The sequence below is a fragment of the Trachurus japonicus genome, chromosome 5, assembly GCF_045865225.1.
Source record: "Trachurus japonicus isolate A0001 chromosome 5, Traja_1.0".
In the NCBI taxonomy this organism is placed as follows: Eukaryota; Metazoa; Chordata; class Actinopteri; order Carangiformes; family Carangidae; genus Trachurus; species Trachurus japonicus.
Window position 1 is genome coordinate 33370719 of NC_140911.1, and position 17198 is coordinate 33387916.

The window sequence follows — 17198 nt, forward strand, 5'->3', positions numbered from 1 at the left end:
ATAGGTTATGTAAACACACTCAACCTCAAAGATAATGTAAAGTCTCTTGAGTTCAGTGACCTTTACTTTTTTTTTTTACCCTTTGGAGATGGTCGAACAGCTACAGTGTTGGATACTCTGAGTAAAAAGTGGACAACTGAAAGCTTTGAGAAAATAATATTATAAAATGCCCCCATGCATTTATAATGAGCCCCAGCAGAATGAAAACAGACAATGTTTTGGTAAAGTTTTAGATTTCCACCCACACTTTATAGTCTAATAGTTTTGTATATACAGGGAAGCAATAAAAACAGCAGGGGAAGTAGAGTTAATGTGACAGTATAAAGGGATAAACAGGGATAACAACTTTGAGCTTACGAGGGCGTTAGTAGTAACATTAATGAACCGTTAATTGTGAAATACAAAGTTCATTTTCAAAGGAACAAAGTGGAACAGTACTTTTTGAATAGTTGGGGAACAGAAATGTACTTATCTTTATTACCATTATTATTATTATAGTGAAATACACGTATCTTAACTCTTAATTGTGAGTATTATGGGACAACATTCAATGTCTATATATGATATTTCATATTAAAGTTCATAATAGGGTTTTGTTTTCTATGATTTCATTACAGCTGTTATCAATGAACAGTTTGGCTTCCCCTGTATGTACAGTACTTCATTATTTACCACATGTACTGTTTGTGCCAAGTCATTGAAGACGTATTTGCAGTGTGATTTATTTTGAGGTCTCTCAACACAAATTTATGTTTCTCCCCTGTGCCCAGTAGCCACCCAGTAAATATTTTATGAGCCATTTGCAAAGCTGTGATCCAGTGCATCACTGATCTGTTTTGTTGTGAAAGTCAAAGAGCAGAGACAGCTCAAGATCTCCCCCAACATACACACACACACACACACACACACATACGTGCTTGTACACACACAACCTTGACTCTCTCATCCTGACTGGTTGATCAGGTGGAGAGAGTGGAGCGATTGACCATCAGTGTGTCAGCAGACAGTCAGTCAGTCACCTTATCGGCTCAGATAAGTCAGACTGTACCGGAGCAAATACAGGATATGTCATATATTTGCATTTTGGAGTCAAAGGTCAGACACCTCATTGGTTAATGAGGTGCTACCTAGTGTGTGTGTGTGTATCAGAGGGATAAGACAAAGCTGTATCAGCCCTTGATAACCTATAGTAACCCTCGGTTCCCGTCTCCAGCAGAGCTTATACATGTACATGCAGCAAAAATCCTGCCTCAATGACTCAATACAATCAGAGCTTTGGTTTCAGTCTGTGGTGGTTCACAAAGAAGCGTGGGATTAGTCATCTCCTAAACCAATTCATTTTGGAGCAGCAGCTGCTCACGTGCACCCATTTTCATTCAGTGACATCACACTGGAAATCTGAAATCCTTACCACTCTGAAATACATGTCACAAAAATACATAACATACATGAAAAGACCAAATAAATAAACATTTCAAACAGAGCAAAGGATAAATATATATTTCTTTTTTCAAACTAGAACTAGCTGTATAAAAATAGTTGCTACACATTTTTTTTTTTTTTTTTTTTTTTTTACTCTGCCATGCTCTTGGATGACATGACAATTTCTGAGTATGTCACAGATGATCCCTGTCAGGTAGTGTTTTTTTTTAGGGAGAATTTACAGCTTAGAAATCTCTTTCCTTTAACACAATCAGTCTCTTCAAAACAATCACAATTCTTGTTACTTATGGTTCAGATGCAGTCGCTCTTCAACCCAGTTAAAGCAAGTGACGCGTCACAAAAGGCAGACACACCGTGAGGAGCAATGTTTGCTGCTGAATATTTGAGTATTTTATTTTAAGCGACTTCTTCATGAGCAGGAGGGTTCGTCCTGTTCTTGGTGTGATAGTCACGCTACGTGATGTGAAGCTTCAAGATTCAAAGGGTTCCTTATGAAAACTGTGATCTACAACTTGCCAGAGGACGGCTTGATGTGACACTGTGCACATTAATGAACCACAATGTTGTGTGGTTAATATGTGTCAACAAACAAAACAACAAAACATGGGCACTGCAGTTTTACTCTGAGTCAGTGCCACATGCACCATGGTGCTGCTGGAAATGCTCACCACAGCACTAAACGTCTATTAATCCCCGGCTGGAAATAGTCCTTAACAAAATGCATTATAATTTACTGCAGTTTGAGTAATCCTTGCTAAAAAAAAAAGAAGAAAAAAATATATTCTTGGCCTGTTTTTAAAAATTTATGTCATCAGCAGGAACAAACAGGCTAAAGGGCTGAGAGCCGCAGACGGCCTGGGGGAAGTCAGAGGATGTGAAGAAACACTAAGGTTTTGTTGGATTTTGTTTTTTTCTTGGAATTTGTTGGCAATAACAAAGAAGATTGTTGGACTTATTGTTCACGCACAACTCATTTTTAAGAGCATTTATTCCATTTGCACTAACTCACAGAGGCTCCTCTGCACTGGTGTTTAGACTGGAACATTTCATGACAGTCTTGTTTTCTTCTGTTATTTTCCAAGAGAAGCTGAAGATCAACGTGACAGATCAACATGCACGGTTCAGCTATAAATATGAGTAAAGTGGCTTCAAGTTCACACTGTTTCCATGTTGTTTAACACAGTTGAAGATTTCTGATCCAAACTCACGTTTAAGAAGAATAATGATTCGGTTTACCTCCTTTTATGTCCACTGTGATACGGTCACTGCGACAAACAGCACAGACTAGTGGTCGCCTGCATCACTGCACCTTCTCTTCCCCATCTATCTATTTGTGGTCCCTTTGTATTCCAAGTCATCGGGGAGCAGATGCAAGGTGTAAGCTGCCAGGTCAGGTGTCTGAGATGCAGTTGCTTGCCAAAGTGATAACACACACACACACCCCCGCACATCATTGTACAGGAAGGAGAATGGGTGGCAGAGGAGCAAGCAGGAGGAGGAAAAGGGACACGGGAGATAAAGGTCTGTTTACAGGAGGGGATGGGAGACGAAGGGGAATCAGGGGGGACTGTGATCGGCTGCATGCAGATTTACAGAGGAGGCTTCGGAAAAGACGCCCGCCTGGAGAGAGAGAGAGAGAGAGAGAGAGAGAAAGAGAAATAGAAAGTAAGAGCGGCAGTCAGACACATTTGAGAGAAACAGGCAAAGCGAAAGATGGCAGAAAAGAAGAGACAGCAGCCAGTGAGTCATGCCAACATCGCCAGAAGGAGCACGTCACAAGTCATTTTATTTCTGGTTCCTACACTGAAACTTATGCTGTGTTTGAAAACTGAAACTCTGGGGCCACATTTGGACTTCATAGGATGTAAAAACATATATTTGCTCAGCAGAAAATTCTGTAATAGCCTGAAAAATGAGATCGATCACTTAGATGTCATCACATAAAAGTTACAAAGTGGTACTCTTGCTGTGATATTTTTAAGTTTCCCATTGAGGCCGATTCACTCTAACAAGTGAATTTACTTCCACCCCTGACACCAAATATATTGGTCTGAAGATAAGACAAAGGGAGATTTTTCTCAGATGGGTCTTTCCAGGGGCAGCGTGTGTAACATTGTATAATCTTTAACTCTCAGCTGGGATTTATGAAATAATCCCCCCCACCTCTGAAAAAAACCGAATGCTGATCTGAGACAGATGCTGTTTGTTGGGTGTTTTTTTTGAAAAGTGTTTCACACTGAGTGTAGGTATTTTTAGTGTGGGAGGCCCCCGGAAAAAAAAATCTCTTCTTTCATCCTGGCAGGCTTACAGCTGTAAAGTCCTGGAGCAGCAGAGAGATGAGCCCAGACAGCCTCTAAACTCATAGTGATGTTTCATAAGACCGGGTCTACAAGCCTGAAAATAATACTCCCAATATAAAAACGGGTTATTGTTCTTCAATCCTTTAGATTTGAGTCATATCCGTGGTCTCCTCGGAAAGGTAGCTCTTTAAATTTTACATCCTAATGGCCACTATGACTATAGGAGATGTTGCACTAAAGTATGACAGGCAGACTTGTAAGGATTTTTTCCTCTGACCTATTCTTTTCTATAAAAAGGGAATATAGATCATGTAATAGCAATACATTTTCTGCAGGAATTACATTAGAGCCAGAGCCACATGTCTATACCAACTGTATGAATAACCGTAGCAATACTAATACTACTACTAATAATAATGGAATGCCTATGGGCAAATTTAAGCTTTCGGGTTGTAATTTGTCATGGTTGTGTGAAGACTGTATGCAGTATAGACCAAAGCAGACCTGACGCACTATTTTAATGCCCGGGGTCCTGTTTCAATATGCAGGCTGCAGTTTGCAACATTAATTTCCATCCATCCATCCATTAACTATATTGCCTTTGATGGTTGCAGAGCTCCATTTCCTTGTTAACACATTGCTCTAATCAAAACAAACGGCTTATATCAGACCAATACATTAACATCAATGAGTCCCGCTGGTATTGCAAAACCTTCCACAATTTGTAAGATACAGTCAAGTGAGATTTGACGTAGCCTAGTTAGCAAGGGAGGAGGGTTAGGAAATTGCTTTTCTGAAATGGACTTGTGTTTTTCTTGGATTTCTATTCATATTAAATTGAATTTTATATGTGGTTACTGGCATCTTTTTAAGTCCATGTTCTCAGGTGCACTCCAAATAGACTGACAACCAAAACTAGCAGTTTGGCTCCCTTAGTTTTATCGGTAAGGTTTCCCGTAGAGTGCGGTGTTTATAAAGGTAATATTGCAGAACTAAGAGTAGATTCAATGGAGCCATGCTCTGATTTTTAATTGGAACACAATTGGATACGTTTCATGCATCTGTTTTCTGTAACAAATAATAAATCCCACTCACTGGCATGTGTCTGTGTTCTTACCTGCTCTGGACTATTAGCTGGCTGAGGCCTCTGGCTGCAGACTGTAGAGTTTGGCAGGACCCTGATTGTCACAGACGTCAGTTCTGGACACAGAATTCACATTCAGACACATGCTACCCAACGCAGCATCATCACCAGCAGCAGCAGCAGCAGCAGCAGCAGCAGCAGCAGTAGCAGTGACAGCAACAAGGGGGCAGCGATGGAGCAGAGAGACACAGCAGTGAGGGAGGCAAATCAGTGAAGCTACAGTAACTGGTCTTAAAACACAAGGGAAATCAGTGCATGCGGGGTCAATGTGGCAGTGCCATCTTAAATCATGTTCTATACAGAATCAAGTTAATTGCTTTTAGCTTTGACATTAATGTAAAACCAGTCATTTATGATTTAAAGGTACATTGTGTAGGAATTACTCCCATCTAGCGTTGCGGTTGTATATCGCAAGCAACTCAATCAAATTTTTCATGCTGCATTCACGTGAAATTGGGCAGACGGCAGACGGACGACAGCCGCTGCACGTAACGGCATAAACAAGCCTCTATGTAAACAAGTGGTCCGTCAGCACGAGGCAAAACAATACACGTGACAATATGTTGTCATGGTGATGTCGTATTGTTTACCTGACCCACGTTCTACCAGCTTTCTCTCGACTTCTGTGACTAAAATAACATCTGGTTTGTTACCAACATCCGTCTGCCCGACTGCACGTGAATGCAGCATCAGTGAAAACATGGCGACACCACATGGCAGCCAGCACCGAGCTTACCCGCTCCATGTAGATATGAATGATATGAACGGCAAATTCAGAGCTGAAAGGAACACTTCAGTTTGTTGATGGGGGGGATTACTGATTAATGAAAAACATACTTTTGAACGAAATAATCGTTTTTCGTGAATAGATAACAGGGGAAAATACACAATGTCCCTTTAAAGAAATCATTTCAGGAACTTCAGTTAAAGCCAAAATGTTGCTGGTCCAGAACAGGCAACTACAAATGAACCTCAAAATGAATCTGTTCCTATGACAACATGAAAGCCTACAGCAAATACAGCAACAGAGAGCAGCAGGTGTTGTGCAGTAATCAAATAGGGTGCACTGGCATGGTCTTACCTGTTGTCATTGATATCTGTGGTGTTTCCTGTGGACAGAAAGAGGTGCATGAGGAGGCAGGCAGGTGCACAGTGAGGTGCACAGTGAGGGGGTCGGTGGTGCGTAAAGTTGGGAAGCAGTGGGTTTTATCACAGACACATATGGGTTTAACTGAAACAGCCCAAAGCAACTGGAAACAGATGACTTTGGAACAAGCAGCTGCATAATGTGTCCTCACATAAATTACGAAATAGGGCGTTTGTCAGTGCATTTAAAAAACAAACCAGCATTTTATAGATCTAAGACAGCAAAAACTAGTAAAAGATTGTCTTTGGGTAAAAAAACTAAAAAAAACCCACGTCTTTCTACCTTTTGTAACCATCCATCACCTCTTCTATTGCTATGTATGGACATCATACATGGACCATAACTCGCTGGGTGAACAAATGATCCATGCTGTCATGGACGGGACATTATTTCCACAACTGTGACAGGTTGCTCATAAACATGGGCCATTTTACACATGATAAATGCCATTTCTTTGATGGGGAAAACGTCACTTCTGCTACTCGATACTATCGGCGTAATAGCAAAAATAGCAAAGTACCATGAGTGTTAGAAGATCCCATATAGAGATCTTCCTCGTAAAGCCTCTTAACTTTCTTTACAGTTAGACCAACGGTGCAGCAGAGCAGCTCTTTAGACGGGGAACAGGGTCTTCCAGGATGGCTCTGTTTGTAGTGCTGAGATCATTGTTAAAGTCTGTGGTGGCTAATGAACTGAATTAATGCACCAATGTGTTTTGTGCTGTGTTAAATGTCGTCCTATCTCAAGCAGCCAGTGGATTTGTACAATTCTTAAGAGGCCTGCGCTCTCCCTAAACTCTCTCCCATGAATCCATTACACAAAATATTCACTTGGTGTTTTAACGTGACGAAGCGTACTGACACCCGGACATAACCAAGTTTCCGTTGGCAGTCAATCTACAGCAAGTGAGACGTGTGCGAATATATCCGTTGTTATTCATGGAGGCAAGTTTACATAAAATGTGTGCAGTTTGATGAGTTGGCTACTATCGAGGGACCTCATGCTTGACTGGATTATAAGACTGGTGTGTTTAATCTTCTAAGTAGAAAAAAAAATATTGTGACAGTTAATGAAACTCTGACCCCCTCCCTCTTGAAAGAAATGACAAAAAAATGCAGAGCCAACGTCTCAACAGAAAATAGAAATGGCGTACAGAAGATGCAGGCTCTTATTGAAATTGATGGAGCAGTGTATCTCGACTTCAGAGGACATTACAGAATATAAGAAGTAAATCCAGCCTGATTAAATCCTTTAAGGGCTCACTGAGGGCAACATCAGTGATATCTAATATTTAATAAAAGGCAAGAACTGTTGCAGCGGGGCTGACATATTGGCTCCAAGACTGTTTCTGATTTTTATTGATATTCCTGGAGAGTCAAAGAGGTGTGGTGGTATTACACAACTCTACAGCTGTCATCGCTGGGTCAGAGGCTGAGGTGTGCACTCAGCCTGTCTGGCCAGCTATCTGTCTGGCTGAGTAATGACACTGGCAAGACTAATCTATCTCCTCCAGAGCCCTGTTGCTGATAGACAAAAACACACACACGCACGCACAAATATAAAGGTGCACAAAGTCTTCAAGCAGCAGTATGGTATCTTATAATTAACTGTTTTTTTCTTGCTAAGTCTTGATCACAGTCTGCGTCCTACTGATATATGGACACTTTATCCAAAGAACATTAAGTAACATTGAAACCTCCTCCTCCTCCGCCTACTAACTCATCAGTGGCTCAGAATTACAGTTAAAATATTCTGACTACAAGAGATAAACAATCAAAAAAATAAAAAAGGAAGCAGGTTGAGTTGTTATCATAGCAGTAGGGTAATCACTGTAAACTGGTTTAACAGCCAGCACTCAGTGAGAGTATAAAACAACATTCAAACATAATGACTGGTGGCAAAACAGCAATCACTGAAATAAAGGGTCATAAAAAATAAGTGAATTTACCCCCCACTGATCATGATTATAACATTTCTCATTATTTTAACAGGCTGCCTCACCGTTTTCCGAATCGAGCATCTCTGCAGTGCTGTTGCCTGCTTGGCTTGCGGGTTCAGCTGGGAGCCTGCAAAGAGCACAAAGTGACTTGTGAGTCAGTGTAGCTACGACAGGTCCATTTCAAAATCTTATATCTTTTAGAATTAAACCTAAAATAAAATTGCAACTAAAATCTACAGCACATTTTGTCAAATAACTTATCATTGTCCAAGATTAGCACAGAAAAAAAGGCTTGAGTTCAAATTGTTTTGTCCTTACTGATGCCTTGGGAAGTAAGTGCCAAGTTTGAACAGGAATTTAGATGAGATTGAAAGGACCTGAAGAAAACCTATGTCCATAATCAACTAGATGAGAAGCTGGAACAAGCTGGTGGGTGGACCTTGAGTTAAAATTATTCGATTAAACTAAACATCCAAGGTACTGAAAGTGGGACATGATTTAAAGGATTGGGGAAAAGCTAATAAATGGACATTGAGTTAAAGGGATAGTTCAACATTTTGGCAAATTGGCCCATTGCCATAATCTCTATGGTTTTAGGAGTAGGTTCATAACCTTTAATTATTATCGATGCAAGCTATTTTTAGAACGGCAGAGCAGAGCCGCAAGCTGCTCAGAGCTACACTACGGAGACTAATGGGATTTCTTGGTTTCCCTCATCAAACTCATCAAACACACAATCCAACAACTCCAAAACGCTCTGGTGGACAAGTTGTGACCTGCACATTCACCCCACTATGAGATAATAACGAAATGTTACGAGACGGAGTTAAAGGTACTGTAAAGGTAACAAACCTACTCCTAAAACTATATAGGGATTATGGCAATGGGCCAATTTGCCAAAATATTGAACTATCCCTTTAAGATTAGTCCAAACAATTAGTACAGGTAGTGGTATGATAATTACATGCAGAATATTGCTCAGTGATCAAACACAGTGCTACTGTATTAACTCACATGTTGTTCTGAGTGGCATTGTCGTTGTCGTTGTCGTGTGCATCGTTGTTTTGGGGGGCGGGGTGTTTGACTGGGCTGTTCTGGTTGGAGCTGGCCTCCGGTACCCGGGGTTCATCGTCCTCTGGAGTTGCAGGAGCAGAAGGAGCAGCTGCTGCTTGTTGGTTGTTACTGTTGTGGAAAGCTGCATTGCTGAAGGCAACAGGGTGATCGCTGTAGCCTCGGATGAAGAAGGGATTGGTGGGAGAGCAGTGGCCAGGACGCACAGGCTTGGCTGAGAGAGATAACAGAGGATTGATCTATTATTGATTGATTCATTCATCCAGAAAAGACCAAAACATATTTGTTTATGTAGAGGGTTGGTGCTTAACGGTCCACTGTGGCACAAAATAAAACCTTTTACGGAGAATATATTGGACAGAAAAGTATCCTAGTTGCTATGGTTTAATTTGTCAAATGATCTTTCAAATCAATAGCTCATTTTCTCTCATTTATTTCACAGAGGAATCAAAATGTAGAAGAGAAATCATGTTCAACCGAACCAGTGATGAAGTGAGTTAGTGATTAAACTGCTTTTCTAATCAATTTTTATTCTCTCAAAAGAGCATTGTTATTGTCTTTCATAACTTTTCAAATGCTGGAACGATGACGAATCAGCTCTCATTTTATGGCAACTTAACACTTTAATTTAACTTAATTTAGCACTGAAACATGTTTATATGTCCACAGGGGTGAACATGAGTCTCTGGTGGTTTCAGGTGCTGAATATGGAACAAGATTAAATACAGAAAACTCTGTCAGAGCGAGGACAGTGGCTAACTCCAGCAGGTGTAAGAAGTGATGGCAATCTGGTGAGGGGAAGGAAAAATTTCTAAGAGCAGTGAGGGCAGCAAATCCAACAATGGACTTGCCTGTGAGGAATCACAACAGAGAAATGGAGGGGATTGTTGCTTCACGGGAAAAGCTTTTCTCTCACAGTGTATTACGTGGAGCGGTATCAGAAGTGAAGTAGTGTTTACATGCGGGAACCTACAGTAACACATTGGGATTGTGGTGGAGAAAATTTACATTTTAACATTGTATTTTATAAAAACGCTGCTGCAATAACTGATAGGAATGGTGCAACATTTCTCTTTATTTGTCTTGAATTTACAATGAATTTTCCAATCCCCTTGCTTTCGTCAGATTCATGCGATAAGAAATGTGGTTTGCTGAAGCTAAGGTTTGTGTTTTGATGGAAATCCTTCTGTTGGCTGCAGGGAAATTAGACTGTACCACCGGGTATTGTAAAATCAAATTACTTGAGATAAAATAAAGTAACAGAATTTTCAGTGGACTTGATCCTAGCATTGCTTCCACATGCACCACCTTCATTTAGGAAATGAGGAAAGGGAGCTAAGATGCACTGCTCAATGAATTTACTTCATTTTAGTGTATGACTCACCACTTTTTGAGGTGTACTGCAGCAGTGTGAACTGCTGTGATGATTGCATTTTATGTTTTCTTTGAAAAGTACTTAAGCAAATGAGAAAAAGTGTAATTGGACTACATAAAATTAAATGGAAATGGTTGTTGATATGTGTTTGATCTGATTGTGGACTTAATTGCAAGACCTGGAAGGCAATAAACGTCCTCAACAGTGGAGCAGTGTACTGTAGGAACAGTATTTGAATAAAAGATGACAACATCCACCGATCAGACTGAAATTAATGGATGGATGCAATGTATCACTGCCCGCCTACCAACTACAATACAATACTTTGTTATCATTAATTCTTTCTGTATTCATCATTCATTCATTTTAAACTGTGAATGAGGTGTACGTATGTGTTACCTATCTGTGCGGCATGGGGCCGGCGGAAGGGATTGCGGGCCCTAATCATGACGTCTTTGATCCGCTCCACCTCCTGCTGGTAGCGGTGGCGGTCCTTCATGGCTCCTTCCTTCGCCTCCTTCAAAGCCCCTTCCAGCGCCTTAACGCGCTCAGCTGTAGACCTAAGACGTTTCTCCAGTTTTGGAAGCTCACAGCGAAGATCTGCATTGTCACGCACCAGCTGTAACACACACACACACACACAAGAACACTCAGAACCAGCCTCATCACTATTGGCAACATACACAGACTTGTGTAACAGTACTTTTCACGAAAAACTGATTTGGGTTTTGGCTTTAAGCTAACAAGCTAACAGAAAGGATGGAAAGTAATTAACACTGATTAACTGTTCAGACACTAGTTGCTAAAATAATTCAGTAACACTTTATTTGATGCCTATCTCTGTAACGCATTATAACCATACTTATAATGAGTTATAATGCAGTTATAGCACTGTATAACTATAGTTATAAATACTCATAAATTATCATAGTCCTTTATAACAATAATCATAACACACTATAAAGCATTTTATCATGACTTATAAGGTCAGGTATTATAATACATTACCAGTATTATTAGTAATTCGCTGACAATGCCCACAGTATTATAATACTTGACCTTATAAGCCATTGTAAAATGCTCTATGATGTGTTATGCTTATTGTTATAAACCCTTATGATAATTAATGATTGTTTATAATGATAGTTATACACGTTTATAAGCCAATTATAACACATTATAACTATATTTATAATGTATTATCAATGTAGGCATTGTCAGTGAGTTACTAACAATTATAACGCATTATAATACTTGACCTTATAAGTCATGATAAAATGCTTTATAGTGTGTTATGATTATTGTTATAAAGCATTATGATCATTTATGAGTGTTTATAAGTTATACAGTGCTATAACTGCATTTTAGAGATAGGCGTGTTACCAATAGTTCTATTCAACAACTTAACAGTGAGCAAAGAAGACATAACTTTTTCCCATCCAGTTTCAATGTGAAAGCACCTAAAAAAAAGGTGATAAATTGCAGTACATAATCTATTTAATAATCAACTCTATCAGTCAGTAGGGCAAAATCTATCCTGTAATGTAAAAATATTCCAGAAATGTTTTTCTTTATTTGTGTTAAATCCCATGGACCAAAATGAATGTGCAGATGTATTGATTTTACATCGCTGCACACATGCGCCTTATGTTTCCTATATGGGGAAAAAATAAAAGTTAGTGATCCATGAGTCAGCACCTTGAACATAGACAGTGTGTTGCTACAGTACGTGATCATGGAACCTAATCCACACCCTGCAGAGATACTGAGTACAAGACGTGCAAGGTTTAGTAAAGCGCTAAAGTTATCTAACAGGCATGGCTGGCAAAGGACTCAGGGGGATTGGCTCTGCGTGAGCATTGTTTTGTGGTGAGAAAGTAAGTGATGTTATAAGAGAAATCATCATCGTTCTATATGTGAGGATAGATGGATAGACAGACATTAGTACTATTATTATCTTAGCTGGTGCAGAGGAACTCATATGTTGCCACAGCGCACTGTCCACTGGCTGTCAGTGGGAGACTTAACGTTTTCCATTGGGAGTTTTCTGATTTATGGCCCTGACTTTGGTCTTATATCCCCACAGTATCAGCGGGTGGTGGATGGGATAGGGGTCTCCCAGCAGCCGCTTTAGGATTGGTTTTCTGCCTGACAAACTGCTGCAGTGCAGGGCTCACCAATCTGTCTGCCCGAGTGTATGTGCCACTCTGCAGAGCATTCAGCACATCAACATTTAGTCCACTGCTGTAGTCCATTTGAGAACTTGAAATAAAGTGTATGTGTGTGTTTTATATTTTTGCACCCAAGGTAACCTGTGTGTTTGTCGTCTAAAGAGAAAGAGACTAAGCATGCTTGTGTGCACCTGCATGAGGATGAATTCATTTCAAATCTGAGCAACAGTTTTATGGCTCTGTCTCCATGAAGGCAGCGCGGTTTAACACCTCCTGCTGCTCTGTTTTCAAGGAGACTTTCATTTGAAGCTACTGTAGCAAGATGATTGATGGTGCTCCTGTTACTAAAGTCCATAGGAGAGTGATGACAAACAGTGCACACTGCTGCGTTTTTTAATTTGGATTACTGTTTTTCTCCCCCCGTATATTCTATCTAGGCAAGACACTTCTTCCTCACTGCTGTGCCAAGCCTCCAGGTTGAGGTAAAGAGAGGCCATTTGTCCTTTTAAAGAGGTGGTGGTGAACAGGAGAAATGCTGTTCTCTGTCTATAAACCCTGCAGTTTTTATATCTGCTGCTTGATGGTACCTGTTTGTGAACTTTTGTAAGCTGGTCCAGGTTGTTTTCAAGAAAGGAAATCTTCTGTTTCTGGGTGATATATCCCCCAGTATCATCAGGCTCCATCCCTGCACTCTGTCAGCAGAAACAAGACATCTTTCAGTGTTGTGAAAAACACTGAGGCAGGTATAAAGAAAGTCATTTTCCTACAGTCTAGGTAGAGTCGCATGTACTCTACCTACAATGGTTATATTATGTGAGAAATTAAAGCTTTGATGTGTGTTGTGTAACTCCATGACGTCTGGCTTACTTTTCTAACTCGAGTCGTGAGGTCTTGAACAAAAAGCTTGCGGAGGTTGTGCAGGGTGTGGAGCTCACGAGCCTACAGTGTGAGGAGAGAAGGAAACGGTGCGGTCAAAACAGTTTGAGTGTATTTAGTAGACCAGTGGCCTCTGATGGAGCCGAGTGAATCGTGACAGCAAATAGTGACTTACAACAGTCTCCTCCAGCCCTTTGAGGTCCTGCTTTGACTGCTCGTGTCTCTCATTGAGAAATCTATAAACAAAACAGATAGAAAATTACAAAGGAAATTCTCATCACCCAAATAATTATCAAGTTGTTGCCAGGATCATTTATAAACAAAGAATTAATGCTGCACGCAACTGTCGGCCCCTGTTCCTGGGTCGTTATCCAGCTGCCATCTGATGCAATATGCTGCAAAGGTCAGCCCAGAAAGGGGCTTATTAACAGCCAGCTGCTACCTTGTTCCAAAACCCAATAATGGAGATGCAAAATGAGTAAGACAGCACAAAAAGATAAAGGGAAATAGGCAAAGAGGGGGTTAACAGGGCTAGCCTCCAACTAATTTTAGCCAGAATCCGTAAAGCAGCTCAGTGTAAATAGAATGGCAGTCAGAGCTGCAGCGCGAGAGGAAAATAAATAGACAAAAGGGAGACAAATGACAGAGAGACGTGGAAGATGTGAATCAGAAGGGGCAGCTCGCCCCCAGGCTTCCATATGGTGAAGTGTTTGAAAGATGGCCAGGACAGTAAAGCACAGACTCACGTCAGTTCCTCCAGCTGCCGGCTCTTGTGATGCTCTCGGGCCCTGAGACGTTCAAAGTCATCGTGCAGTTGCTCCAACTCCAGCTGCTGCTTCTGGTTACAGCTAAAAAAAAAGAAAAAAAAAAGTCACAACTGGCTCACTCAGGGGTTCACTTTATAAGTAAAAGAATCTGTAACAGCACTTATAGAGGGAATAGAGGGCAGCACCTTTGTATTCCACTTACTGAAACTCCATAGCCATAACAGAATCTAACCACTGTGTATTTCATCTACCTATGTAAAAGAAAAATCACAGGATGTCATCTGTGAGGCTTTCAGGTTGAAAAAAAATTCAATTTCATAGGATGATTGGTACCACCTCACTGTCATGTGTGAATAAAGATTGTCTTTCCCCAAGTCTAAAGGGGAGATGCTGTGCGCTGACTTTAAAAGCAGCAGGAGCAAAAGTGATGAAGAGCCACTATTTCTAGGTGCAGGGAAAGGATTTATTTTTGCCCTAACATCACATAAGAGCACTTGCCACACATTTAGCAAACCACAGGGGTACACGAGTGACCAAAGTGTGTTATTAGGTCAAAACTACACGACTGTATGGGAGTGTCGGGTTAGGGAACAGACACTTACAGGTTTTAAAGACTATAGAGCTAAATGTGCATATCTGTACTCACTCTAAATAAACCATTAACCATTTATTTTCATTTTTCCTAACCCTTCAATATATGGAGAACATTAGTGTATACATGCTTTTCCTGTGCTGTTAGCCTTCCTCTTCCTCTCTTGTGTTTGGGTCACCAGTGACCCGTTTTCAGGTTTTAAATTCTAAAATGCTCTGGTTAAAATTATGACATTTGTGGTGTTAGGGTCAATTTTGACCCGGTTATAACTATAAGAACAATAATGAGAGTTTAAACTGGAATCATAAGTGCAAAACCAACCTTTTCATGGATAAGGAAGCCTAACAACATAACCAAGAGATGAGAAACAAATGAGATGATAAATAATTGTTTTTAGTGTGTTTTATAGCTGATTTAAAACTTTGGTCACAACCGACCCGAACACAAGAGATGGAAGCAGAAAGCTGACAAGAGGAAGGTTCAATTGAAGTCAAGGGGTATACTGACAAAAAAGACCCCGAGGCCCACATAAAAAATATTAAAACTAATATTCTCGTGGACAAGGAAGCCTCATAATGTAACCAAGTGAAGAAAAACAAATTGGATGAAAAAAATGTTATTAGTGTATTTTACAGCTGATTTAAACTGACCCTAAGGTGATAGCAGAAAGCTAACATAAGACAAAGGTTAAAGGATCTAAAGGGCCACCCTGCTCTTATTTCAGATGCTTTCCACCTCACTGAAATCATCCATCCATCCATCCATCCATCCATCCATCCATCCATCCATCCATCCATCCATCCATCCATCCATCCATCCATCCATCCATCCATCCATCCATCCATCCATCCATCCATTTTCAAGCTGCTTATCCCAATCAGGCTGTGCAGAGCAGCTCCAAATCTTTTCTTTCCGAATCCTGTGCAGCTGCCCCCTTGGGTGTTATAAACACTCCCAGGACAGCTGGGAAATGTACTTTAGTCCCTCAAGAGGGTCTGTCCCACTGTCTGTCCCGCTGTCTGCTCCCAGACGGTCACGCCTGCTACAGAGTGTATTCAAAAGAGGGCACCTGAAGGGGGGGTCTGTTTTTCCACAGAGCCGGTCCGGCCCAGTGGCTCCTCATGCTGAGGTTCAGCAGCAGCCTGGCGCTCAGGTCCTCCCGCACTGCAGTTTCCTCACCATGTAAACCACCCACACATATTGATTCCAGCCCCTCCTGCAGCTACTAGAGCAAGGCTCATACTTTTTTAAGAACTCGACAACTGACACCATGTATCCCTGATTTTAGCATTTCACACTGCTTATGAGGGTAGAACTGAATTTCAGATTAGAGCCCAGAGGCAGCTGACAGAGAAGGCAAGGTGTCTCCCTCTGGAAACATGTACGACCTGCTTAGATATTGCCACAGTCTAGTCATAAATATGGAAGTACATATGCTTCTTCCATGATGTTGTGTGAATTTTTATGCTTTCTTTTCATTTTAATTGCTTAGACATCTCAGTTTTATAATACCTGTGTGCATTTCTTCTATCCCTCCTATGCACTTTTAAGAATTTCAACTGTAAAATACTGACTCAGTTAAATTGTCGATGATCTTCTGCTTCTCATTGATCTCGTCTCGCAGGCGGCCAAGCTGTTTGCTGTGCGCCTCACGGTGTGACTCCATCTGCTGCTCCAGAGCCCTCTGAGGTATGAGCAACAAGAGGGGGTAAGAGACATACACAGGGTATATAATGAGAGAGAGAGAGAGAGAGAGAGAGAGAGTGCCCAGAGGTGGGAACAAAGGGAAAAACAAAATAACTACAGGAGAGAGGAGAAAATTACACACTCCAGTGCACATATGGACATGCAATGCAACGTAGGCACTCGACACACACAAATACAAATACACACATACCAGACTGTGTCACACACACTGCCACTGAATCAAGTGACATGTGCTAATGAAACTGGAGCATTTCACACACAAATACACACGACGACATGCACAAACACACTTGTGAACATGTGCACGAGTAAAAGCAGATAATGGAAAACAACAAACACTGCCAGTTGCACAGAAGCGTTCAGCACCTGAAAACTGCACGTGTTGCATGCTTAATTTAAGAATGGATTTATGAACTAAGCTACAGCGTAAAAAAACAAAAAAAACAACCTTTGGTTCATCCTGTGTTAATTGTTAGTTTTTGGTATTTTGGAGTTTGCACCTGTGAAATACAATATCACCTGGGTCCTGCCATTGCAACATAATCTGATGGCTGCTTCTGATAAAAGGCTGTCATGTATTAAAAACTAGTTACTACATTACATCAAGCTCATGTAGCCGATGTTAATCTTCTGGCCCTCTGCGTTGTGTTTGGGTACAGACTGCCA

At 40.8% G+C, this 17198-nt stretch overlaps 1 protein-coding gene across 4 annotated transcripts in view; it reads right to left on the bottom strand.

The window, feature by feature from the left end:
- Positions 1-1574: 1574 nt before the first annotated feature.
- The window catches only part of kif5ab (kinesin family member 5A, b), a 62888-nt gene continuing 47264 nt past the window's right edge, over positions 1575-17198 (bottom strand). Inside the window, exons 19-29 of one of the 4 annotated variants that reach the window (XM_085777611.1) lie at positions 16400-16509; positions 14213-14314; positions 13642-13702; positions 13458-13529; positions 13178-13282; positions 10819-11038; positions 9001-9258; positions 8036-8116; positions 5969-5996; positions 4861-4943; positions 1575-3063 (exon numbers count right to left, since the gene is read on the bottom strand). In XM_085777611.1, coding sequence (XP_085633737.1) covers positions 4874-4943; positions 5969-5996; positions 8036-8116; positions 9001-9258; positions 10819-11038; positions 13178-13282; positions 13458-13529; positions 13642-13702; positions 14213-14314; positions 16400-16509 — 1107 coding nt within the window. In that variant the 3' untranslated portion in view covers positions 1575-3063; positions 4861-4873. Of the gene's footprint in view, positions 3064-4860; positions 4974-5968; positions 5997-8035; positions 8117-8987; positions 9259-10818; positions 11039-13177; positions 13283-13457; positions 13530-13641; positions 13703-14212; positions 14315-16399; positions 16510-17198 lie in introns of all 4 variants that reach the window. The other 3 variants (XM_085777609.1, XM_085777612.1, XM_085777610.1) reach the window with 3 other exon arrangements.